Source organism: Nelusetta ayraudi, unplaced genomic scaffold (genome assembly GCF_046127955.1).
Source record: "Nelusetta ayraudi isolate G7.1 ecotype Tasmania unplaced genomic scaffold, CSIRO-AGI_Nayr_v1 ptg000001l, whole genome shotgun sequence".
NCBI lineage: Eukaryota > Metazoa > Chordata > Actinopteri > Tetraodontiformes > Monacanthidae > Nelusetta > Nelusetta ayraudi.
The window spans coordinates 1,337,525-1,364,241 of record NW_027466051.1 but is presented as its reverse complement, the minus strand read 5'-3'; the positions used below and the strand labels follow the sequence as shown (position 1 = coordinate 1,364,241).

The following is a 26,717-nucleotide window of genomic DNA, read 5'->3' as shown; positions in this document are numbered from 1 at the left end:
TTTCAGTTGTGGACTTTTAGTCTTTCAAAAAAAAATCATAAAGGCCAGAAACTATATCTTATAGTTCCAACGACGTCGAATGAGCTGCTGTGTCTCGGCTCCTTCTGATTGACATACTGATGTATGACGGTGGTTCCAGAGGCATGATGAGAAGTGAACATGCTATATGGGGGCCGCATAATGCGGAAACCAAAACCTTTTTTGCGTTAGAAACGAAAATCAAAGTTAATTACAGTGCAAAAAAGGAGCACATTTTCAACAATAACAAAAGACAATAAGATGCAGCTGCCGTGGCCCTGCACCAGGACGGCGCTCTGCACCAGCAGTTGTCCATCTGAGCCTCAAAGGGCCTGTCGCTGAAAATGAGACGTGGCAAGTTACACAGACAAACTAATTAGACGTAATATAATAAAAGGGTTTTTTTTCCCTCCCGTCAGCGGGGCCAAGCAGCTTAGCGGCGCAGGCCAGAGAAGAAGAAGCCACTGGTCCATAAAATTATAAATCACTTCTTAAAGTCTCGCTTTTTAAACCCCCACCACCCACCCTCGTCAAGGTTTTCAGGATAAATGGCCTCCGCCTGAGGCCTACGCATGGATAAACTGGGAAAAGTAATAATAAAAAAATAAATAGGAAAGTAAGAAAGGTTTCGAAAACTCGCCAATTAACCTGTCAAAGAAAAAAAAAAAACAAGCATCAGAGAAAAAGTCGAGAAATAAGGAAGCAACTGCTTCCACACAGATGCTGCTTTCACCTAAAGGTCAGATGTCGGCAATTGGTTGAATATTTGTGGCTTTTCTGACTGACTGACTGATTTCCTGACTGACTGGTTTCCTGACTGACTGACTTGTTTACTCACTGATTTCCTGACTGACTGACTGGTTTCCTTACTGACTGACTGGTTTACTGACTGATTTCCTGACTGACTGGTTTCCTGTTTGACTGGTTTCCTGACTGACTGACTTGTTTACTCACTGATTTCCTGACTGACTGACTTGTTTACTGACTGACTTCCTGACTGACTGGTTTCCAAACTGACTGACTGACTGGTTTCCTGACTGACTGACTGGTTTCCTGACTGACTGGTTTCCTGACTGACTAACTGACTGGTTTCCTCACTGATTTCCTGACTGACTGGAGGCGTGTTCATGGCATTTCAGACATTCTTCCTGGAGTCTGACTTCCTACTGAGCTCCTCGATCCTGCTATGTCTTCCCATCGAGAGAGTGTGTGTGGGGTGTGTGCGCATAATTTGGTTGTGTGTATAGATTCATATATGGGGACGTAGGAGGGACGGGTTCATTATTCCTTCCTTTGGATTCTCTTTGTAACTGCTGTGAAGCGCTCTGAGTTGCATCCTAATTGTCTAAAGTGTTCTATAAATCAAATCTTAATCTAATTTGGATTTGATTTGATAATGCAGCTTCATTTAAATTTTTTTTAAATAAAACACTCTGTTTTTTTTTTTTTTTTATTGCTGCTGCAGCCGCCGCTGGAGAAATGAGCCTTTGCTGCAGTCAGAAGACGACTCGCCTCCGCCGCAGTTTTTCCTCCCTTCTTTGCTTCCTTCCGTGCCACCGCTGAACAAACTGTGACGACTCTCCGACACACTGGAGCTTTGAAGAGGCCGAGCCGTCGGCCACGGTCGTGTTCAGTTACCGTCAGAGCGCGAGAGAGAGAGCGAGCGAGCGGCCCGTTATCAGCTCCGCTCTTTACACACAAAGCATTTCATATAAGAACAAGGCCGAACCTCAAAGCTTTTTATTTTACTTTTTCCCCGTCCTTCACGTTGACCTGTAAAAAAATAAGTTGTTTTTTTTTTTTTCCTTTTTCTGGTGAAGCGGGCCAGGCATTCAGAAAATTGTTGAACTTTAAATCGTATTAGTCAACGGGCGCCAATGTTTTGCCGCTCTTTGTGCGGCGACACCCCCGCAGGGTCTGAGGGTGCAAATCTCGCCGCTGCAGAGTCTGAACAGCGTGAGGTGGAACGGCCGGCGACACAACTGAGACGGATGTGCAGAGACGTTCCCAAATGCTCACAGCCCCGAATTGTCGCCGGGGAGAAAACAGTACTTTTTTTCCCAGCCTTTTTGCTTATCCAGAAGTTAAAAAAAAGCGGCTGCAGCAGCGGCAACACAAACTTCTGAGGGCAGTCGGCTAATATAATAAGATCCCTACCCAGCCAAACTAATCTCATTTTCCCCTACATTAACCGTGAGAGACGCATAGAGAGCACTCAAAGTTTGGAATGTATTACTATTATGATTCTCATTGTTTCATCGCTGTATGTAATGAAATTCTCTCTGTCTATTTCCACTGCTTAATTTGTGGAAACAATTGAAGTGTTATTTGTGTGACAGACAGGGACTGATGACACGGCGGCGGCGCCAGAAAGACCCGGCATCCGTCGGGCATTTGCACATCCTCCTGACGTCTGCGTGGGTTCTCTACCACAGCGTTTCTCAACGGGTGGGTCGCGGAGCCGTGGGCAGTTCCCCTCTTTTTTTTTAAACAGGGATTTTAATAGACACACACACACACACACACACACACACACACACACACACACACATATATATATAAATATACATACATATACTTACATGCATACATACACACACATATATATGTATGCATTTATGTACGCATATATATATACAGTATATATGTATACACACAGTATATATACAGTATATACATACATATATATATATATATATATATATATATATATATATATATATATATACATATATATATATATATATATATATATATATATATATATATATATGTATATATATATATATATATATATATATATATATGTATATATATATATATACATATATGTATGTATGTATGTATGTATGTATGTAGAAAATGACTTATGGCCCAGGGGCCATATGTGGCCCGTTAAGCTTTTTAATCCGGCCCGCCAAACTTTCAGAAATTATATTAAAAGTAAGTAAGTAATAAAATAGCTGTATTTTGTCCATTTTTCAGTGTTTTGAGAGTCATTTCAATCAAGAGCTTCAAGGACAGATATTTTGTTGTAAAGCTTTTGTTCATTTTCAATAGCGCTAAATAAAGCAGGTTTTCTTCAAATCCCATGATATGTTTTTTTTTTGTTTTTTTTTCCTTTCCTATCATCCATCTGCTCCTGGTCCAGCACCTTTGTCACATTTTAGAACCCTTTGTGGCCCACCAGTCAAAAAGTTTGCCTAGCCCTGGTCCAGGGTGGAACCTCACCTTCCACCCCGGAAGACAAAAATGTAAAAATGTGCAACATATCACAGCGCTATGGGGCCATCTAAGAACTGAGGTGCAAGGAGACAGGGGCGCAAGCAGCACTGGAGAGCAGCGGGTGCAGAGGATGCAGAGTGTCAAGAAATGATTTTCTGGGCGTAGAAAATATTTATGGAAGTAATAGAACTAGAGTTCGCTTTAAGTTGGGGTCAGGGTGAGACTTTTGACTGTGACAGCTTAGCTTACAAATCAGTGTGTGTGTGCATGCGTGTGTGTGTGTGTGTGTGTGTGTGTGTGTGTCTGCCCAGCGCAGAAATCTATTTGATTAATTAATCTCTCTGTGCAACCAGTGATCTGGAACATCTAGTTAAGCAATCGATGCCGCTTAAATCAGCCCTGAGATGATTCACAGCACGCTGTGTTGCAATGGTGTGAACATTCTCACTGTAGGGTCACTGCCCTCTTAAAAGTTAAAGTTAAAAAAAAAACAAAAAACACATGGAAGGCGTGGTGCAACGTGATGAATCCCTCTAAAACGACAGCAGGCTGACAGGAGGAAGTTCTAGAAGAACTAGAAGTTGTTGGGTTTTTTTTCCCCCAAGCTTAACGTTCAATTGTAATTTAGATATTGTCTAGATATCGTCTCGGCCCCTGCAGCTTTATTTATCGCATATAATCAAGTGGAACTCCAACAGTAGTGGTCATGAATCCTACCGACCTACAGAAGTTATTTTTTTTAATCTAAATGTAATAATATTGAGACTCAAGGTAAGCAGAATTCAGTTGAATAAAAAACACCTTTAACTCGACCATCAAGGGGTTTCTCACCTGCTTCGGCACTTTCTGGCTCGTCATCATCGTCCTCCTCCTCCTCGGCAGGAGGCGGAGTCTCCGCGCCCACCGCGTCCATCACAATGCACTCAGCGACACACGTCTGCAAAAATTGACAAAGCAGACTCCTGCTTTTGTGTTGTTGCCTTGAGGCTGGGGCGTCAGCACACATCGTTCATCCCACCGGAGGACTGTTCTTTTGCGAAACGTGGAACCTGTGCATTGCCCGCATCTCAAACGCATTTTTCAAGGTGAACTCAGATAATAGGTGAACCACATAATAATGTCTAAACTAGACCTGAATTTACCGTACTTATCAAACACTGGAGAATGTATTGAATGTTCCATTATTTGCCTTTTTCCAGCAGGGTTTATTATGGAAGCGTAAATGGCCACATTCAATGATCACATCTCGTCCTAACTGGCTCCCACTTGCACTTCAAAACCTTGCAGACGGTTTTCGTATCGCGAGCGGAGTCACAGTCACCTTGAGGTTTTTGTACAATTATACCAAGTCATAATAATAATAAAACTCCATACTGTTGAATGCATTAAATTAAAATGGCGTTGCTGCAAATGATGTGTGCCTAATTGCCGCACTCGTTATGGTATCAGGTGTTTGTCCAAGCTCATTATTTTCTCAGCCCATCTGTGGGTCGGCCTTGTTGCTCGTCTAAAACCTGGCAGCCAGATTCTTAATTCCAGGAAGGATTCAAAGTTATAGATATTCAGGCCTTGCGGTGATCCCTGCAGACCGAAAGGATTTCATGAATACAATTGATTTACACAATACTTTGTCAGTTTTAAATCTTCCTATTTTTTTTTACTCCCCAGCTAAACTACATTCTTGTTACAAAGCACCAGCTGGATGAAAGACCAATCGAAGAAATTAAATTCCATTTTCCGCTTGGATTTTCCCAACCATCTTTGAGATGTTAACACATCCAGCATGCAGCGAACAGGCTCCAGCTGTGCGCTTTTATTTTCAATAAAGACCAGTCGTGTTGACAAAGTTGGAGGGCAAGTCGCTGCTCAGCATAATTAATGATAATAATAATATTATTATTATTAATAGAGCCCAGCGCACTGAACGCAGGCGCGCAGGCGTTTGTTCAGCTGACTCACCTTCAGGGACTCCAGCTGCACCACCTGACATTTCTGAAGGAGCTCCACAAACAGATAGATGAGCAAGGCCTGCAGAGGAGAGCGTGTACTGTAAAAAAAATACTGAAGCAACAGAGGAAAAAAAAATACTAACACTGAGAAGTGATAGTGAGGACGAACAGAGCTTCAAACTGGTCCTGTGCTGTGATTGTATGCCTTAATGCGCCGACTGTTCTTGTTTTTTCTTAAATTTTTTCTTTATATTTTCTATGCAACACATGAGCCATTTCTGAGGTGCTGCATATTAAAACAGATATTATTTAGAGAGATAGAGAAAATATATAACAGGATTCACTTTAAACATGGTGAGACCATCCAAACCTCATCTACATACTTTGACATCCTTCTATTGCTCTAGCTTACTACAGTGCTGCAAATATATTATTTGTCCGAAGAGTATGAGCCTGATGTCACTTACTTGGACAAAGAATCCAATAAGAAATGAGATGAGGAAAGGCACCAGTCCAGCATGGGCGATAGTCACTGGAAGACCTAACAAACCAGGAACAAAGAATAAAAAAAAAACAGGAACAAACAAACATTCTCTTCCAAATGGAAGAAATACAAATACAGGGGCAACAGTGTCTGACTTTGTGCCTGACAGCCACACTAGGCCGTCATCCAGGATCCGCCTTTCCACTCAAACTTGCCATAAACATTTTAAGGAGTAAGTAAGTTAACTCGGACAGGCTCCACCTTTGTGCTGCTACATGAAGAGCGTGTTGAAAACAAAGCAGTTAAATGTAATGTCCCATGTAATTCGCACCTCCACACACACACACAGAAAAAAAAAAAAAAAATCTGTCCGGCGTTAACTACACTTCATAAAGTCCCGTTAAACTCGCAACGCCAATGACAGCCAGGACACGGGGTGCAGCCTCAATTATGTTGGAAATAAATCTGAGGTTATTAAAGGAGGCTTAAATGGTAAATAAAAAAAAGTTTTAACCAGTAAATATTAACAGCTCAGTGTGTGACACGTTCTGGGATCCAACCCAAACTAATTACGTGGAATAATACGATCGGCATTCCCACTTCCAACTGGAAATCCTGTGCTCACGACAAACTGGTCCCTCCTTTTCCCAACCTCACAAATCACCACAGCTGTGTGTTTTCAAGCCTGACAGAGCTACGTTTTTGTGAACAGACGGGAGTTTTGTCATTTGTATAAAGAGCTGATCAGAAGACCATCATAGTTTTAAAAATGTGTTGTGTAGCTTACCTAAGATCCCAGTTCCCAGTATTGTAGCAATGGTCAAGAAATCTGGATGGAAAAATCAGCACAAATACAATGTTTTGGATAACAGAAAGCAATGGTGACACTGGTAATGTTGACTTATTTTGTGATCTTATGTTGTTATATGTACTATATTATATGTAATATGTACTATGAAAAAAACTAACTATTTTCACCTCTTCATCATATCAAGTGTGGAAAATGACGAAAAAAAGACTGTGCTGAAACAAACATTTTGAATTTTGTTTGTTTTTCTATATCAGAACTCTGGCTTTTTTCAAATATAATTTCAATGACGACCTGTAAACTTGGGAAAAAAAAACTTTCAAAAAAAAACTTTAAATAACATACGGATGCGTTAGTGTCAAAACACAAGATTGGAAGAATACTCACACATCGTTTGTCATAAGAGACCTGTCCTTTTCAAGTATAAAAAAAATAAATAAAAAAAGAAGACACTTCAACTACATGAACGTCTGTAGTACCGCGAAATTGTTATCGCGAGAAGTGGCGGACACGACGAGAGGGGCATTTTATCAAGCGTTCAAAAAAAAAAAGATGTTGAAATTTTGATGCGATTTACACATTATAGGGCCGCCTAATGTTAGCCGAATTACACGGTGAAACAGCGTGTTTAATTTAGCACAGCTGGTTCAAAAGACGGTGCCGCCATCGCTTCAATATCACAAGTTATAGATTTAATATCTGTCTTTTACTCTCCACGCTGGTCCTCGCGAGCGCTTTGCACTGACCGACAACCGTTCCCACCCAAAGCTCGCATTTAGAGGGTGTGGACGACGACAAATGCTGATGATGACAACGTGGCTTTCTTGCGTCTTTCACTGTTTGTGTGTCTGTTTGTGTGTGGACACTTGGACGTTGTGTTGATAGTGGTGGTGATGATGGCTGTGTTGTTGTGTGTCGGTACTCACAGCACTGCAGGTAAATAAAGCGCAACTTCCAGTGTCTGTCCTGGTTTTTCCGCGTGATTTTGATGGACAGGGTGCTGCTTGCACTGTTGTCGGGGACGGGACAGGGGCTCGTTGGGATGCTAATCTCCTCCGCATCGGTCGCCATCATTTTCACTAACCTGGCTGGCTGGCTGTCACTCTCACCCTCCCCTTTCTCCCCCCGCGCCTCCTTCCGCCTTCCGCTCCGCTTCCGCCACGCCCCCCGCGCCGCGCGGAAACACGGACGGCTCCGTCAGAACGCTGCGCGCACCCGTTACAGCTATGGTTACAGCCGTTCCAACTTTTTATTTGAAATGGTTTGCGATTATTTCTTTTTTTTTTTTTTTACAGTATTTCAAAGAAAAATACATTTAAAACTATAAATTTTGTCATGCTTACCAAACAAGTATTATGTGTGGTAAAAGCACTATGATATAATCTTTGATGACCAAGAATTCCGTGTATCCTCTTACAGTTGGTCCACTGCTGGCTGCGCTGTCCATGGTGCTGAAACAAGAGCCGTTCTATGTGGAGGTGCAGCATCTCAAAAGGTCTACATTTTACACTATTTAATTTCAGTGATACGTCCTAGCAATCATTTCAATAAATGAGGGCATTTGTTGTGCTCATTAATCCTGAAATGGTGCCTTTCCTGTAGTCTCACACAAGTAGAAAACAAACAAACAAACAATGGATGGTGGTTTAAATTTGCTGTTGTTTTTCCTTTATTGCTTAACAACGTTGCACAGCTGAAAACGTTTGAGAGGACTGAAACCATGCCAGCAAAACCCCCCGCATAAACTACCAAAGTCCCCACATCATGCACACAGAAACCAGGCCGAACTGCATCATCAGAAAAAGGAAAAAAACAAACAAACAAACAAAAAACAAAAACAAAACGATGGCAAGTCATCGTCAGCTCATTCAAGATTCATCCCTATAAACCTGCACTTAGGAACAGGATAAATTATTTTTCAAATCAAAACACTTTTTTAAAGGACAATTCTGAAAACTGTGGTAAAAATTAGCATACATTTTGGTTGTATTTAAAGGTTCAAACAATGACAACATTCAAAGTTTTGTGCAAATTGAACATGTTTACAGGATTGTCTTATTCAATTTCAAAATTCCAACATTGCATATGAGGTCAACACACAATAGCTATCCAGTGTTTTTTTTTTATTATTATTAAATACATCAAACACATGCTACATGTCAACCCATTGGAGGGACCCTGAAGGTAATGTGTAGCCTCAATTTTTCTACAATGATACATCTCAAACCGCAATATGAGACCATAATCTCTTTTGTGTATTTCAAGTTTTGTCGACGCCAACGTGTTATTGCCTTACTATTGAAACTTAACCTAGTATTTAAGTAGTCAGCCTTAAAGTCATGAGGGAGTTTTGAATAAAACCACTTCACTTCTATGTACACGAGTGTGGTATATTAACATGAGGTAATGAAAAAAACTGAAATGCTACATATGAGCTAAAAGAGTTAAAACGAAGACAAACAATTCATGCCGTCCAAAAGACTTTTGATACCATAATAATATGAGTAGAAACCAAATTCGGAATGTTTTTTTGTGAGAAATGATGATCTGTGTCCACTCAAATTTGTTGTATGGCCACTGACAACATCAGCTAGTGGTTGATGTCAAGCATTAAAGTCCTGACAGACCTTCATATTTGAATCTATCCAAACCCGGACACAACTTTCACAAACTGAGATTTTGGTCTTTTTCAGTTTGTTTGTTTGTTTGTTTTTTTTGTTTTTTTTTGGTACTCTATTACTTGAAAATGTGAACATTTTCATATAAAAGGCACATTATTTAAAGCAATGAAAAATTCTACTCATCTCTCTGAAAATATTTGTTACGACTGATCCGCAAAACCCTCAGCTTTTCTCTTTAAATTCATCCCATTAATCACCTCAATAATTGCCTTTATTGTTGCAAATTGAGATCGGATAGATTTGAAAAAAAAATGTTTGCAGACTTTAAATGACTGCAATCCATTGCTGTGATTGTGGAAACACTAAATACTAGAAAAGACGATTGTGGCAAATAAAGGCCAAAATGTCCACTAAGCTACTTCTATCTACCCAGACTACATGTTTTATTAAGAACATTTCAAAAGTGTTGAAGCTGTACAAAGAATCCAGGCTGAATGGGAAAGAGCCAGGCCAAACACTTTAATCCATTCCATGTCTTCCCAACATGCTAGAAAAAAAATCACATTCAAACCAGTTTTCTGTTTGTTGATGTTTTCACCATATGAAATGGTGCGTCAGTTATGTCTCCATACACAGACACAGCCGCTGCAAACATCATCATGCCTAGAAGTACAAAATCCTGAAGCCCTGTCTTGTCAGATTCAAGTGCGTAAAAACATACAATTTGTTTAGTTCTGAACGGAGCTGCTGATCTTATTGGTCGCAGCCTGAGAACCAAACTGTGCAACTCATCTTTTTTTTTCACTCTACATGAACTAAAATGCATTTGAAAACCAATTCAAATACAAAATCCATTAATAAAGAGTTTTTTTTTAAAAGAAAACAACGCTTGGAGTCTGTATTCAGATGGCAGCACCCGGTTTAACTCGCAGATAAACTCAAGTTCTTGAAATTTGTACCATCACTGCCTTCAATGGTACGTGTATGTAAAACCCCACGCACACATCAGAGCAGGAGATAATCTGCTGCCAGGCTGGGGAGTAGCCTGCACTGTGTTTCGCCACAATTGTCACGAGAACCTACATCAGCTTCCTGGTGTGACCCCTCAGTGACGTCTACTAGGAGAGAGATCGATCATTTGTCTCCACAAATTATCTGGCTGGTAAAAAGAACAAAAAACAAACAAACAAGGAAAATAGGTGCATTTCAAGCAAAACGCCTGCTAAAAAGTGTGTGTGTGTGTGTGTGTGTGTGTGTGTGTGTGGAGGGTGGGGAGGGGATGAAGAGTTCTATGGATGCAATGCTGAGGAGAGGTGAGTGGAGACGGAGTGTAATTCCAAATGTGTATGTATATATATACATTTATATATATATATACATGCTTTGGCGGTTTGATACTGACCAAAATCCCTGAAAGAGGTTCATTGTGTCTTCACAAGGTATAAATTATTGTTCGCATTTTTCTTTGATAACAGACACATAACTATTTTGAGATACTATTTTCATACTTCTACATGTTTTGACGGTAGCTTCCGCCTTCCTCAGAAGGTCACCTGGGTGGTGTTATGTGACGCGTAATAATCACACCACCACCCAGGTGACCTTCTGAGGAAGACAGAAGCTACCGTCGAAACGTAAAGGTACGAAAATAACATGTCAAAATAGTCATGTGTTGGTTATAAAAAACAAAAAAACACAGATAATACAATTCTGACCAAAATCAAAGATTAGAATTTTTTTGGTTGTTTTATCATAAACAACTATCTACCTTAGCTACCTTTTAGTGCACAGGCCATCACGACTGTATGTCGCATTTACCGTGTTAATCCATCTCTGCCACCGACCCCCCAACCCCTCCTCCATCCCACCAATCTGTTATCAGTCGCAGGCCTATTAATCTTCCGTTTGCCCCCCACGAAGGACATGCAGCCACCAACCGACGGCTCCCGAGTCGCCAGACAAGCGAGGAGCCGCTTGCCTGTGTCACCAGCAGGGGGAGCCAGCCAGAACAAACAGCCTCCTGCTCGGCCCTACCACCTGCGAAACACACAGTTTGAGGGTGCAGGCCAAAAGCCAGAGTTTGGTAATTAGCAGCTTGCTGAACATGGGCCCCTGCAACGAGCAGCGTTTTTTTCAGACTCATGGAACACAATCGTTAATGTACCGCCACAAAAAAACAGCTGCTCATCTGGTCTGGCTTAACCTGCTGTTGCAATAATAAGCAAACAAATAAACCAACAAATAAATAAAGCAGAGGCACAGAAGCCTTTTCTTATGCTCTTTGCTCTGAACTAAATGATTTACAGCCATCCCCTGGCTGAGTTGAGAGACGTTCAACAAATAAAGGAGTTTTGTCTTGGTGGCAGGGAAATGGCTTATGGCTTCACAAAGCCTTTGTAGAAAACAGTGTAGAGTTCCACGCAGGTTGGAAGACAAACGAGAGTAGTTTTGACCAAGAAATGACAAAAACACGTCAATTTGTTGGTTTTCAAATAAAGTTTGAGGTTGATTAATAAAATCTCCTGAATCTTTATTCTAATCAGTGAGAAAATGAAACCGTCACATCCAATTAAATTGAATTTTAAACGAGCAGAGCTGCTGGGAAATTAAAACATTCGGTGTAACAATATTGCAGTTGTTTTGTATTTTGGGACATTTAAAAGACACAAAAATAGAGAAAAACAGCAACTCACTCCATTGCTTAATGGAATAATGAAATAAAACCAGCTCGCTCTTCTTTTTCCTCCCACAAGTTCTGGAATGAACTTTCCATCTGGTGAGATGAGTCAGCAGAGCATAATACTGCAATAACACCTAATTTGGTTTTATTGCAGTCAATCTTATTGTCGCCTGCTCGAAAAAAAAAAAAACAACCCAAAACTAGCTACCAGTATTGATTGCTTGTGCAAATTTAGCAACAATTACAAGACTAAACAGATTATAAAATGCACCAAATCCCCTTTTTACGAGCAAACAAACCTATAAAAACCACGACAATCAGAATTTGTCCTTTTTTTTTTTTTTTTTTTTTTGCTTTTTTTAATCCTCAGCTGCCAGGTTTGTGCAACATTTATAGCTACAGGTAACATGTGCAGAGACAGAAATTTTATGGTGTTTTCTTCATCCCCCCCCCCCCCCCTCTAACCTTTTTCACTGACGCTTTAGATTCTTCCAAACTTCCCCTGATGGGACCAGCAACGGTTGGTCAAAGATTTTCTTAAGCACACAGAGTAAAAAAAGAAAAAAAAAAAGAAAAATCCCCCCAATCACCACAATTCCTTTTAAAACAAGCCAACCTTCTTGACAAGACTGTATAGTGCAATTAAGTCATTTTTTTCTCATTTTGCATATCTCAGTGTGTTTTCACTACATTCATCAATTAAAAAAAAAAAATCCTTTCACTACCGTGGCATAAGAATTCCCCCAAAATATTGTATATTGTACAATTTTTGCCCAAACTGCTCTGATTCTGATGAGAATGAGTTGAATTGGCCGCTAAGGTCAACGGTCGCGACCCTCAGCCCTAAAATTAGAGCCCCTCCTCTACCCCCCACCTGTTCTGTTGCCATTTTTTTCTTTTTAGCTCTCGAGTGCACATCCAAGCGTCCACAAACCCAGGATTTATTTTCGACCGGGATAATTTTCAAACAGGTCCAGGCCGAAGCGAACCAGCGTCTGGGCCGAGCGCAGCGCCCGCAGGACCAGCGCCAGCGACTGGTTCCTGGCGCCGTGGCACAGCGAATCCCTCTCCGCCGCGTGTTTCACCACTCTGCCAGCACTGCCAGCGCCGCAGTGGAGTGCCCCCTGCTGCCAGAATCTGAGGATGGAAAACTGTGGCGTGGCGCCTGGCAGGCTGTACAACAGGTTCCTGTGGAGAGACAAGAGACGAGAAGACGCCGTGTTTAGGAGCACTCTGCAGCTCTGGGGGAGGAGCTCTGCCGCAGCCGCACCTGTGTGTGATTTCACTCCAGGTGCAATGATAAAAAACAAACTTATAAATAAACACTTATTTTTAACACTTGTTTAGTGATTTAAATAGTTTGTTAATTTATTTTATTTATTTTGAATCACATATTTTTTTCATCTTCTGTTTGTACTATATATGCTGCTCTATAACTATGCAAATTTCCCCAATGTGGGGATAAATGAAGGCAATTTTTTTCCTCTTCTTCTTCTTCTTCTTCTTCTTCTTCTTCTTCTTCTTCTTCTCCTTCTTCTGATAAACAGGAACACTAACAAAATGGAGGACGACTCCAGGATTCTAGGTCACTGTAATGAATTCTGCTCACACTGTTCAGCTTTTCAAAAAGCTTTAGAAAAGAGGCTGAAAGACTCAGATTGACAGGTCAGACACTGCAGCCCTGTGCAGCTTCAGCACTCACATATGGGATCATATGGCTTCAAACATTAGCTCTGTTTTTGTTTTTTTAGGGCATCAACAAGATCATGTCAAGAGACGTGACAGGAGCCTGTGTCACGTCCTCAAGTTCTCCTTATTTAGGGAGGAAGCTTGGCAGAACCCCTTATGCTAGTTGACAAACGGACTAATATGTAGCCCAGCCGCATTAAGAGAAACACACACACACACACACACACACACACACACACACACACACACACACACACACACACACAGGCACACATGAGAAAAACAAAAAAACAAAACAAAACACTTGAGGCAATAAATATTGAGTTCATGTCTGCTTCTCAAGTCTCCACCTCCACGACAACTGCAAACTACTGGTCATTGAATCACAACAACAACAAGTTCACACACTTGAAGTGAGAATGACTGAAGAGTGGACACTATACACTCACTAGAATATAGATAGATCGATAGATGGATGGATGGATGGATGGATGGATGGATAGATAGATAGATAGATAGATAGATAGATAGATAGATAGATAGATAGATAGATGCAAACTTGAGGCAGACTCTGCAGCTCTCCCAAGAACAATTTTGCAGCCATTATAGTCAAATCCCTTTTATTAGGGGTGACTTTAGGGTTTGCATTAGATGGAGATGAGGGTAAAATTGAGGAGAAGCCTGATCTTTGCTGCAAGCCTCGGGGAAATAACGCTAAGACTCTTTCTGCAAGAAAAAAAAAGGAAAAAAAGAAAAAGAAAAGCAAGCAATCAATATGGCTGCTCATCTCACATTCCACAACCCAGTCTCCCTGTTTGCCAACATAGACAAACACCAGTTCTCCTGGATGAAACCTGGATTCATGTTCAGCTGCTTCACAGTTCCGGAGGAGAGGCCTCGTCTTCAGGAGCAGCTCTCTCACATTCTGACCTTTGCTTTGTAGGCTCTTTCTTTCTTTTTTTGAGTCGCAAACATTCTGAGCCTGAGAATAATTGTCTGCTGAAGCCCAGGCAAACATCACCGTCTCACACACACACACACACACACACACACACACACACAAACACGCACACGTACGTACATACATACATACATACATACATGTAGGCAGACAGGCAGGCAAGCAGAGGCAGATATGGAAGTATATGCAGCGAGGAGCCTTCGGGGGGCAGTGAAGTCGCGGCCTTTGGGTCAGAGTGGCAGAGCGCCGCCCTCCTGGGGGCTCCGGCACATTGATTTCTGCTCAGGCGGCTGAACAGACGGTCTCAGGGAGTAAATGGAGTGATTCTTCATGTGTTAGCACGGCGCTAACACTGACCTTCAGCCGACTCACAGCAAGGGGTGGGAGGAGGGGGGGCGCAAGAGGATCCGCCAGAGTCGAGCCTGAGGCTGCTTTTTTACCCCTTTGCTTTGTTTTTTTTAAGCTGCTGGCTTTGTGTGTAAAGTGGAGAAAGGTTATTCACTTCCAGTTGTGATTCTTTCTTACTTCCTGGGAAGTTAGAAGTTAGAGGAAAAAATAAAAATCAGTCTCACATCAGCAATAGAGCCTTAAAGAACAAACCAACAAACCAACAAACAAACAAACAAAGGACTGCAGATGGAAATTAGCTGCTCTGCTGAATCTGCTACAACCATCTTCTCATTTACCCGAGTGATTAATGCAATTTCATCCTGTCCTTTATCAAATCAAATAAATATACATAAAATAATAAAAACACCTCCAAATTGTAGCGCAATTGTGCACAAATCAGGAATAAAGAGCATTTTATTTCTGGCTACACAAAATCACAGCAATACTAGTGATATTTTGTGGCTTTCGTGATTAATTCATTGGAAATGTTGTTGTTGGAAATGTGGCCCTGAGAAGACACACACTGGAGGTCCAGCAAATTAAAAGCGAGACTCTCCACGTCCACACCGCTCTCTGACTGGTCAAGGATTAAACTGCTAAAGTGAAGGATGAAGGAGCAGCTCGACCCCGTAAAGGTTATACGACAAAAACAATGTTTCAGTCCTGGAAACTGTGGCAGGGCCGTGAAGACGGGCGGCCAGGAACGCTGGCGGCACCAAGGCACGAAGCCCAGATGCATAATTCACCGCTAACTACCATTCTCTCGTCTACTGTAATTTATTATTTACCTTTAAACAGTGTCTCAGAGAACCTAAAGGCGAAATGGGAGCGGCTGCAAAGACGGATTAGTGTCAAATTCATCTGAGTGCAGCGGCAAAGTTTTAAGGTTTCCAGACGTCCACAAACACAAGCTAACCGGCGCTAACACAGCGCTCACAAGCTAACACCTAAAGAAATGTTTTGCCTCTGGGCAAGTCACTCCCACCTGTTTGCAAATGGTAAAAAGGGTCTTTGCCGTGTTTCTTTCCAATCCTTCTCATGGATGTATTATAAGAACGGGATACCGGACTGGCAATATGGCAATATTTTTCCTAGTGGCAACTCCAGGTACTGCAGCAAAAAAATTCCATGGGCCCAAAGGGCATTTTTCCCGATAGACCGCAATACAAAAAAAAACATCTTTAAAATGACTGACAGGACACCTCCGACCAAACTCATGGTTCATAACATATCTTTCTATTGTTTTTTTTTTTCTATTAATGAACGTTCCTTCTAAATATTTTCTAAAGTCCAAAAAAAATCCCCACAAAAGTCTTAAGTCTGAGAGTGACATCATGGCTTCGTACGTGTACGTCCAAGGTGCGGTTACCTTGGCATAATAGACGATGCTTTGAAATGTTTGCTATTTTAGCTCTAAAGTATAGTTTGAAGGTGCCAGTGCTGTTTGTCATTATGTTGGCATTGCCGATTACAGGGGTCACCAACCAATAATTATCTGCAAAGACTTTATGTAATAAAATATTTTTAATCAATTGATTTTCAAGATATTGACATTTTGTAATCTATATAAATGCAAGTGTGATTACAAAAGAATAGCAACAGAACTAAATAAAAATTTAGATGCAGCTCACTGCAGGGACCATTTACATGGAAACTGATTTTTTTTTTGAAACTGCACATTTTTGAAAAAAAAAAGTGCTTACACAAAGCCATCTTCAAAATTTTTCCAGTTTACGGAAATGCTGGGAATGACTGAAAACAATGCAGTACCTATGCCAGGCCTGGAGTGGCGCTGCGAGTTTACTCCCTGAAGGCGGAAGAAGAAGAAGGACACCTGGAACATGCCGTGTTTGAAGAAGCAGTAGCTCGTCTCGCTAACTTTAACACCACAGAGAACAGAAAGAAAGATCGCTTGTGAAAAGACGGTGTGGATAAATGACAGAGTTGAACTTCTGCTTTGAGTTACTTTCGAACACAAAAGTCTTAAATGCGCCATGTTAAGGTTGACTGGGAGTCGTGCCAGTAAAGGTTCGCTAACATTTTTGTCATTTAGGTTTCCTGCCTCAATATCCCGGTCCGCTGACCCAAAAGAAAATAAATAAAAAGAAACAGGAGGTTTGCAAATCGCTTTTGTTGTTTTAATGATTTTCACTTCGCACACAATCCTCAATCGATCCACGACCAGTGTGTGTTACTGTTGAGGTGGAGGTTAATGGGAAGACTGGTCATTAGTAGCAACGACAAATCCGCTGCCCGACGTAGTTGTTTTGAGTGGTCGTCTGCACCTCACGACTGTTCATGTTGCAGGGTGGGGGAGGGGTTTAGAGCTGTGACATCAGCTTTTCCAAAAAAAAAAAATAGTTTTTGCATTTACATGAATCTTGGCATGGTGGCGTTTTTCAAACTTATCCACCCTGAGGAGCGTTTTCAAAAATGTACGGTTTTGGTCTTTGCAGTTTCAGTGAAAATGTTTTGTGTAAACACAAGGCCGAACTGACTAAATATTTCTACATTTTTAGGCGAAACCCGTCTTAGTGTAAACGGGGCAAGTTGTGCTATTTTCAGCACAACTTGCCCGCGGGCCACATTTGGCCCACAGCGTATATCTGTCCGGCCCGCATGGGGATAGAGAGAGAGTCACGAAGAGAGTCGCGGAACTTTAGCGCTTCCCCCCTCTCCCCACACGTCGATGAAACGTTGGCGAGACTTTTGCGCAATTTCCCACCAGCCCCTTAAAAAAATGTGAACGTAGGCATACTGCCATCTGCTGGCCTGTTTCCATACTGCTACAGGATCGCCCCTCACAGCATGGCACACGATAAAGCCGCCCCTCCAATCAGAACGATTGGCCAATCGTTCTGATTGGCCAAAATGATCACGTGAGTTGCAGAGGTGTTACAAAAAATGACACTACTGCACATGCTCTATGGGCCCACTAATGCAGAAGTCAAAAAGTTTTTTGACGTATGCGCTAGGTGAGCAACTTCATTCAAATGAATGGGCCGCCATCTTGGAGTCTGGGGGCCTGGTCCTCCTCCTCCTCCTCCTCCACCTCCTCCTCCTCTTCCTCCTCCTCCTCCTCCTTCACTGTCCGTGGAGTCAGAACTCCAGAGCTCCAGAATCAGTTCAGTTCGGCAGTTCATCACCAGACAAGTGTCGTTGCAACCAAACCCTTCGGCTTCGGCAGCCACAAGAAACAAAAAAACAGTGAGTGCAGCAAGATCGTCTGCTCTAGAGCACCAGCGGCTGCAGCAAAGAAGAGGAAGAATCTTCAGGCTGAAATATTTACAAGCAGAGGGCGCTGCTGCTGACACCTCCGCTGCTGCTCTCAATGCAGCATCACGGCTCGCAGACACACAACCCGTGGCGCTCAAGGGAAAAAAAAATCTGGTGCCAAAAGTAGCAGCAAAAAAACCCATCAAAAAACATGCTAAATTAGCGGTGGCGCAGCAAATCATGTCATCATTGTGCAGCTTCCTGGCGCCTTTTTTGTCTCTGGCGGCTCAACGTCAAACCCTGGAGGAAAACATTTTGATAGAAAAAACGCTTGCCGCTCGCTGTCTCCACCGCCCCCTGCCACGACAGGGAACGCGAACACCCTTCCCTCCAACTCCTCCCCCCTCCTCCACCTCCTCCATCCCTCCTCGCCTTATAAACGAGCGCCATTAAGCCTTAATGCCTTCAGAGCGTGATGGAGCGGCTAATTTTAGCCGGGATGCTAATGGAAGTCTGGCACAATTAAGGCATCGCTTGTCTCAGACGCAAAGCTGTAAACAACGTTAAGGTTTTTTTTTTTTTGTCTGTTTTGTTTTAATGTTTTTTTTTTTATATTTATATATTTTTTGGGGATTGTTTAATTCATTTGAAGGTTTTTTCTTCATTCTTTCTTAGTGTCAATGTGTCTTGATGGGAATTGAACGTGTTTGTGGGCTGTGTCAAAGGAAGAATTTCTGTCACCTTTTGGGACAACAGTAAAGCATCTCTTATCTTGTCTTATCTCATTAACAATGATCGGAGCCGCTCACTCAGACCAGATTCAATCGGATTCAAGAAGACGTTCGGAATAACGGCGGCCATCAGACAGCAGGGTGTGATGGCGTTATGTGATGCAGCGACAGAGACGGCGGTGGAGGGGAGGGCGGGGCGGTGGGGGTGGGGGGAGTATGAGAATATCCCCCAGTATCAGTCAAGGTCAGCCGTCTTCCCACTTAACGTGATTAGATATGATTTATTGTGGCCATTCTTCAGCCAGACACTCTGACTGGAGCAACTTTGCCGGATTATCTGCTGTTTTTCTCCTCCTGACCTGGAAAAGCTGCCGCAGGCGGCAGCGGTGCCGTCAAGAATTCCAAACGGCGGAGGCCTCGCTGAATTACTCCCCCGCCCCTTCCCTGCCCGCCTCCCCTGCTCCCCCCCGACCCCTTTTTCTACTTTGGCCAAACGGAATAAAAATGCGTCAGCTGCGCCGCTCCCGCTTCCACTTTTTCTTTTCTTTCTGTTCCATTATTGCTGCCGGGTTCCGAGAGGAGACGATGAAAAGGGAGTAAAAGGACGAATGACGGAGATGCCGAGGGGGCGGGGTTTAAATCACGGTGCCTCTGCCGGTGATTTAGGGGCCTGGGGGGGGGGGCTTTACTCTGGGCTGAGAGGGCTGAGGAGTGAAGGGAGGGGGGTAGGGAGGTGTCAGTGAAGGGGAAGGTTAACGCAGATGACTCTCCAGCGCCCCCTAACCAGCTGTAAATAGTTTACAATCATCAAAAATTATAAATGCATCAGTTTCTTTTATTTCATTTCACTTTGTTCCCCTGCAGTTGCACTGCAGTTTGTTTGTTTTTTAGCTACTTGAATCTAAAACGTGCACACATCGGCACTTCCTGGTGGCCAGTGGCGTCACTATCTTGTACCTTTAATTTGACCACTTTATCACCAACTGGCTGTTTTGGGGAAAATGTTTTTTTTACCACTTGCTTTTAGTATTTTCTTCAAATGTTTTTTTTTTTTTTTTCTTTTTAATGAAATTTGGCATGTGGTTCAGTTTAACATTTTGAAATAACTTTGTATGTGTTCACACAGTTTAACAACATACAAGAAAAAAAATAAAAATCCAGAAACCAGGACAAAAAAATACAATGAAAATTCCTGGTGGCTATTTTCTACTATTCTTCAGGGCTTCTCATTGGCCAGCGTGATATAGATTAGGTGCTTTATCGCCACCCCCTGGTCTGGAAGGACTTTGCCTGACAGCTTTTAAATACAGACAAATCTGAAGTTGATAGTTTAAAAATCTAGTTGAAATGTGGAACTTCTTTGATCAGAAGGTCGAAAAAAAAAAAAAAAAGGTTTTCTTGCAAGAGTCTACAGCTCCTCTCCTTCGGCTCCACCCCTCCACCCCCTCCTCCCCACCCTCACCTGAAGACCCCCAGTGGCGCCCGCGTCACCACAAAGCTCTTCTCCAGGTCGCGCAGCACGTCGTTGAGCATCCTGACGTGCGAGGGGTCTCGCTCCTTGGGGTCATTGGCCGGCCGCATGGTCTCCGACTGGAAGAAGGCTGCGTGGTCTCGCAGCAAGGCGGCCGAGGAGAGCAGCGCTGATGCCGAGGACGAGGACGCCAGGCTCTTCTCTGGAGGAGGTGGGGAGGAAGAAAAAAACACCAGTGAGTAGAAGTAGATAAAAATGTCTCGATACAAGGTCAATATTTCTATGAGCAGATCAGAAAGAAAAAAAAACAAACACCGGAGACGACGCTGGAGGGTCTTTGTGTTTTGACAGGATTCTGCTGGATTTACAGTATAGGAACAAACTGATTCCAGATCAGATCTTCAACCTTCTGCTCCCGCAGCATTTTTAGCTCAGTGTTTACAGCCATCATATAAAAAAAACAACAACAACTAACTGGGCTTTGGTTTTCGGAGCTTACACACAATACACTGCAACAGGACGGCCCCCACCAGAGGACGGAGCCAATCGACATATCGCGTGCCCTTTGTGACATCACCAGTGGACCTTTTTTTTTTTCTTTCAAAGGACGTCCTGACGAGTTCAGTGACAATGATGGTGAATATTGCACCATGTTGGACCTTTAACTGGTAACTTAATGAAGAGCTGTGTCTATGTGCGTGTGTGTGTGTGTGTGTGTGTGTATGTGTGTGTGTGTGTGTGTGTGTGTGTGTGTGCAGCCTGGGATCAGGACGAGTCACTGGAGGCTGGAAAACGGAGCGTGACTCACGGTGAGTGAGAGGTGGAAGACGCCGTGGACCGAAATAGACGATGGGCGCCGCTCGCTTGCCCTCTCTCTCGCTCTCTCTCGTTCTCCATCTCTCACTCTCTCTCTCTCTCTCTCTCTCTCCTGGATCTAAATGGCTGTGGCTTTTCGCATCGCAGCCAGCTGGGACTCATGAAATATTATTTGATTGTTGTAATCCATCACATCTCCTGACACGCAGGCTGCGAGTGTGTGTGTGTGTGTGTGTGTGTGTGTGTGTGTGTGTGTGTGTGTGTGTGCGCGCGTGTGTGTTTGGCCATGCATTTGGGACCCGGCCTCCTGCGATAACAGCGGCACAGGGACAGAGGGGACGTCCTGGTTGGGTGGAGTATTTTTACCTTCTGTGGCACAAAGACACAAACAGAGACACTGAGACACGCACAGACTCACACAGACTCGCGCAAAACCATCAACTCACACAGACACACACAGACTCGCAGACATGCAAGAGACTCATACACACAGACATAGACAGACTCACAAAATTGTTGACTCGCATAGACTCACGCAGACTCACACACACACACACACACACACACACACGCAGACTCACATAAACTCACACAGACACAAATAGACACAGAATTGCACAAACTCTCATAGACGCACAAAGACTTGTGTCGCTGTGACTGATTCTCGATTTAAAAGAGTGTCTTTTCTTGAACGACATGAACTCAGAAAAGACAGACAGTTCAGTTTTTTCCGCCAACCGTCTCGTTTTTGCTCTGTTTTCAGTCTCGTCACGCAGCGACGCTGCCTCCTGACAATTTTTTTACTCGTGCAATGCCGGCTGATTTACGACCTGCAGACACACATTTATGCGGCTGTGCTGTTGTTGTTGTTTCTTGTCCTCAAGCCGGCGGCAGCTTCCCGCCTTTGTCCCGCCCCTTCCTTTTCCCTTGAGGATGCTGATTGGTCCGGTCCTACCCACATGGGTGCATGAATTCCAGGTGAACGAGGGAGAATTTAGATTTGGATTTTTTGAGGTTCTTCAATGAGACAGAAGCAGCTCAGACATAAAAAAAAAGGCTTTCGCTATTTGAGATTAGGGTGTATTTACGTGGTTTTATAGGAGAAAACAACAACAATAGAAGCTGGGAACAGTTTGCAGACAAGAAGTTTCCAATCTTGTAAGTGGAATAACAAAAGAAACTATGACAACTACACAATCTGCATGCTGAAGACTGGCAAGAAACTCGACCAACAGCTGCATCTGATGATACGGATAAGAGGAGAGGAGAAGAAGAAAGCAGCTGCGGCGCTGTTCCAGGTTGTGTCCTCTGAGGCGAGACATGATTGAATGGATCCAAAGAATTTTTTTCATCCTCCGTTCTTTATGTATGTGGACAAAAAAAAAAAAAACTTGGCTGATTATTAGCAGCGAATGCCGGCTTTGTGCGATGCTTCACAGACCCGACATTCTGTAATGAATGTTACATTCGTTACAGAATGTCGGGTCTGACCTTTAATGTCAAGGTCAGAGCACATAGCTTTAAATGCTGTTTAACATCTCTCCTTGGATGATTTCTCCACCGCTGACAGAAGGTGGCGCCGTGTAGGGCGCCTTGAAATCAGCAGCAGCAGCAGCAGGCCGACCAGGACTCTTAAAGGGCACCTATGATGCTTTTCCACTTTTCTGAGCTTTCAAAACTGTTACAATGTTGAACCCTATCGTCAAACGATCTCGATATCGTTAAATAATGACGTTCATGTGTTTGGACGTGAGCCCTGCAAATTGTTGGGCATGGTTCGAAACGCTCTGTTCACTGAGATTTTTTCAACACTGGGCACGCAATGACGTCATTGTGTGCCGGAGCTCCTTTCGTGGCCAAGCTCAGGCACCCTCTCGGACTGGTTCCGCCCTCCCCCGCTCTGCCCCGGAAGTGATTCCGCAGTGTGCTGCTCCAAGAAAATGTTTTTTTCGGTGTCAGGAAAATTAAAAAATATAAAATAAAAAATACTGAGTGACTACCGAAGCACCAAGGACCACAACCGTTGGAGTGGAACAAACAGAGAAAATGTTGGAGGTTTGTTCAGCCTAATGCGGATGCGATGGAACACCGGTCCGGTCGGCAACGGGAGTGAGACGGGCTCGACTCGGCCCCCTGGTGGACAACGAGAGAATAGTCAGCCACGGCAATATTTGAAAACATGTATGAGGACTGTAAGTGTATTGTGACCTCAAGCAACATTAGTTTTAAGACTACTTGCAACGAACAACCGCTGCATCGTGTTGATGAACTGTTAGCCACCACCGCTAACTCCGTGCTCTGCTTGTTATGTGTGTTGTGTTCGCTGGCAGCGAAACTGAAGAGGCAGCGATTTTGACTCGCAAGTTTCGCTCCTTATAGCGATGTTCACGCTGCCAGCATGGTAACATGGGTTGTATAGAGCTCTTCCTTCTTTGTGCTTGGTGTGGACTTAAGTTGTACAGATATTCTTGTCTAATAATAAACGACTCTAGGACTGAAGTGATCGTTTCAGCGTACATATTTTCTCTGCTAGGACAGTGTTTTGATACAAGTCAACAGTATGAAACAAAATCATTCTAAGCCCTATTAAAATGTCTGGCAAAAATACAAAACAAAAACACGGTCAGTACACAAAGTAAAATATATTTCCGGGGACACGGAAGGCACAAAAAAAACGTCCAGGGACATTCAGTCCACCTTGCGGCCATAACTCCGCCCACGCTGCGTCCGTACGAAGCTGGATTAGCCGCTAAACAGCTGCTAAAGGGTGAAGCCTTCACGACAGTAAGCGTTTAAATTGGGCCTGTTTCATAAAGTTTGCAGTTTATTCTTCACTCCCGCACCGGCAAACTGAGGAAGTGAGGCTCAGCAGCGACGAAGAGTGTGACCCCGGGCAAGGCTGGGGGTGGAGTGAAGTGAGACAGAGCGTTATCGCGGGACGCAGTAAATACGAGGAAACGAGCTGCGAGACACACAAATCTAAAAAGCTTTCAGCGCAGAAAATCCTGTGTTGCTGCTCTGGAGGGGCCAGACATCAAATACAAAAGCCCGAAAATTAGTATAATAGGTGACCTTTAAACTGAAGCTCTGAAGAGAAGCTGCAAGCTCCACCAACACCCTGGCTGGACTGGGAACGTCTCTTCCCTTTTTTTTCCAACCTGTGCAGCCGGGATGTCAAACTGAAATAAGTCATGGGCCAACACTGATATGTATTGAAAAAAATATTTAGCAAGGTGTCAGTTTTAGCAAGAGGCTGCAAACAAGGGGCTAAAAATGTGGATTTTTAAAAAAAATATTTTACATTTTTTTTTTAATTTTGAACAAAAGCTAATGCCAACAGGAGCAAAGCAGCGTACCACATCTGAGAAATAATTCATTCCGCCGCTGCGGCCAATTCGCCTTTTGTCCGCACGCCGCCATCAAAGGAAGGTGGCGGCGTGTGGACAAAAGGTGAATTGGCCGTCGAGTGTCATCATAGCAGCACATGAGTGGAGATTCATGTCAGATTGGGACCAAGAGGCTCTTCTGTAGAAGAGCCAAAAAATGAAAAAAGAAGAAAAGAGGTGAACAAAAGTTTTTTCGACCCTTTTTTTTTTCTTTTTTTCATCGAGAGGTTTCAATTAGCGGCGCCCGTTTGATGTGCGTGACCGCCAGTCAGGAGGAGCGCAGCGCGTGAACAATCCATTAAATATCACTGGTACTCTGCCGCGGGGGGGTGAGGCAGGGGCTGAGACCACACAAACACACACACACGCACACTAACGCACACACACACACACACACACATATACTAGTCCTCTGAAAATACCCAAAATGAACGCAGTAGCGTCATTTTCACTCTGCTGACTCTCTGCACATCTGACTGCAAAAACCAGAGCCGCCTTTTCAACTTCGCTCATAACCTTTGACCTTTGACTGCAGTCTGTGATTTTGTTGGTTGTTTTTTTGGGGAAGGTGGGGATGCTGGGGGGTGTTGATGGCCAGCATGATGAGGAGCAGAAGTGAGTTATCAGGAGTTTTTGTTTGTTACAACCCGACGGTGGTAGTTGTGTTGTGTTTGTGCAGGTTGTTGTTTGTCCCCCGTCCAGGGCTGCCTTGAGGTATAAGTGATCATAGATGGATGAACTACGATGGCTGAGAGCTGCAAACGCGCTGCGAACACAAAAACGTTGCAAGAGAGAAACGCTGCAAATTCACAAAACAAAATGGAAGTGCACCAGGCCACTAGGGGCACTGAACTAAGGGACTGACCAACCCTAGAAGAAGTTGAATAAAAGGGTATATTTCCCCTCTAGCAACATTATTGGAAAATATCCAATCTACGCAACTAATGTTAGTGTCCTGGTAGTTATTTTTACAAAACAAACAAGCATAACACAGAAGGGACATGGGGAGTTGGCGTGCATTTGCATACTGTAGCAAATGTTACCAGCAGAGACTTTGGTTGTTTGTTGCCGCAAGTGTGCATAGGTTTCTAACTCATTGTACTGTGTCTGTCTAACCACCGTTAAATACAATTTAAAAAATGTACCCTTTTATTCAACTTCTCCCAACTCTACCCGAGGTAATACAGAGAAATATGTCATTAAAGGGCACCTATGATGCTTTTCCACTTTTCTGAGCTTTAAAAACTGTTACAATGTTGAACCCTATCGTCAAACGATATCGATATCATCAAATAATGACGTTCATTCGTTTGGACGAGAACCCTGCAAATTGTTGGGCATGGTTCTAAACACTCTCTTCACTGAGATTTTTTCAACACTGGGCACAGAATGGCCCTTTCATGGCCAAGCTCCGGCACCCTCTCGGACTGGTTCCGCCCTCCCCCGCTCTGCCCCGGAAGTGATTCCGCAATGCGCTGCTCCAAGAAAATGTTTTTTTCGGTGTCAGGGAAATTAAAAAATATAAAATAAAAAATACCGAGCGACTACCGAAGCACCAAGGACCACAACCGTCGGAGTGGAACGAACAGAGAAAATGTTGGAGGTTTGTTCAGCCTAATGCGGATGCGATGGAACACCGGTCCGGTCGGCAACGGGAGTGAGACGGGCTCGACTCTGCCCCCTGGTGGACGACGAGAGAATAGTCAGCCACGGCAATATTTGAAAACATGTATGAGGACTGTAAGTGTATTGTGACCTCAAGCAACATTAGTTTTAAGACTACTTGCAACGAACAACCGCTGCATCGTGTTGATGAACTGTTAGCCACCACCGCTAACTCCGTGCTCTGCTTGTTATGTGTGTTGTGTTCACTGACAGCGAAACTGAAGAGGCAGCGACTCGCAATTTCACTCCTTATAGCGATGTTCACGCTGCCAGCATGGTAACATGGGTTGTATAGAGCTCTTCCTGCTTTGTGCTTGGTGTGGACTTAAGTTGTGCAGATATTCTTGTCTAATAATAAACAACTCAATGACTGAAGTGATCGTTTCAGCGTACATATTTTCTCTGCTAGGACAGTGTTTTGATACAAGTCAACAGTATGAAACAAAATCATTCTAAGCCCTATTAAAATGTCTGGCAAAAATACAAAACAAAAACACGGTCAGTACACAAAGTAAAATATATTTCCGGGGACACGAAAGGCACAAAAAAAACGTCCAGGGACCTTTGGTCCGCCTTGCGGCCGTAACTCCGCCCACGCTGGGTCCGT

The 26,717-nt window shown here is 43.3% G+C and overlaps 2 protein-coding genes across 3 annotated transcripts in view; both read right to left on the bottom strand.

Moving 5' to 3' along the window:
* LOC142884437 (uncharacterized) overlaps positions 1–7,612 on the bottom strand; it is a 37,442-nt gene extending 29,830 nt beyond the window's left edge. The window contains exons 1-5 of one of the 2 annotated variants that reach the window (XR_012926175.1): positions 7,411–7,612; positions 6,464–6,505; positions 5,660–5,733; positions 5,203–5,271; positions 4,075–4,180 (exon numbers count right to left, since the gene is read on the bottom strand). Coding sequence is in view for 1 of the 2 variants with exons in the window: in XM_076020097.1 (XP_075876212.1) it covers positions 4,075–4,180; positions 5,203–5,271; positions 5,660–5,733; positions 6,464–6,505; positions 7,411–7,558 (439 nt within the window). In the remaining variant the exon portion in view is untranslated. The remainder of the gene's footprint in view (positions 1–4,074; positions 4,181–5,202; positions 5,272–5,659; positions 5,734–6,463; positions 6,506–7,410) is intronic. The other variant, XM_076020097.1, reaches the window with a different exon arrangement.
* A 4,621-nt stretch (positions 7,613–12,233) lies between these two features.
* Positions 12,234–26,717, bottom strand: part of naaladl2 (N-acetylated alpha-linked acidic dipeptidase like 2) — a 258,758-nt gene continuing 244,274 nt past the window's right edge. Inside the window, exons 16-17 of the mRNA XM_076019958.1 lie at positions 20,235–20,445; positions 12,234–12,973 (exon numbers count right to left, since the gene is read on the bottom strand). Of these exons, the coding sequence (XP_075876073.1) occupies positions 12,727–12,973; positions 20,235–20,445 (458 nt within the window). The 3' untranslated portion in view covers positions 12,234–12,726. The remainder of the gene's footprint in view (positions 12,974–20,234; positions 20,446–26,717) is intronic.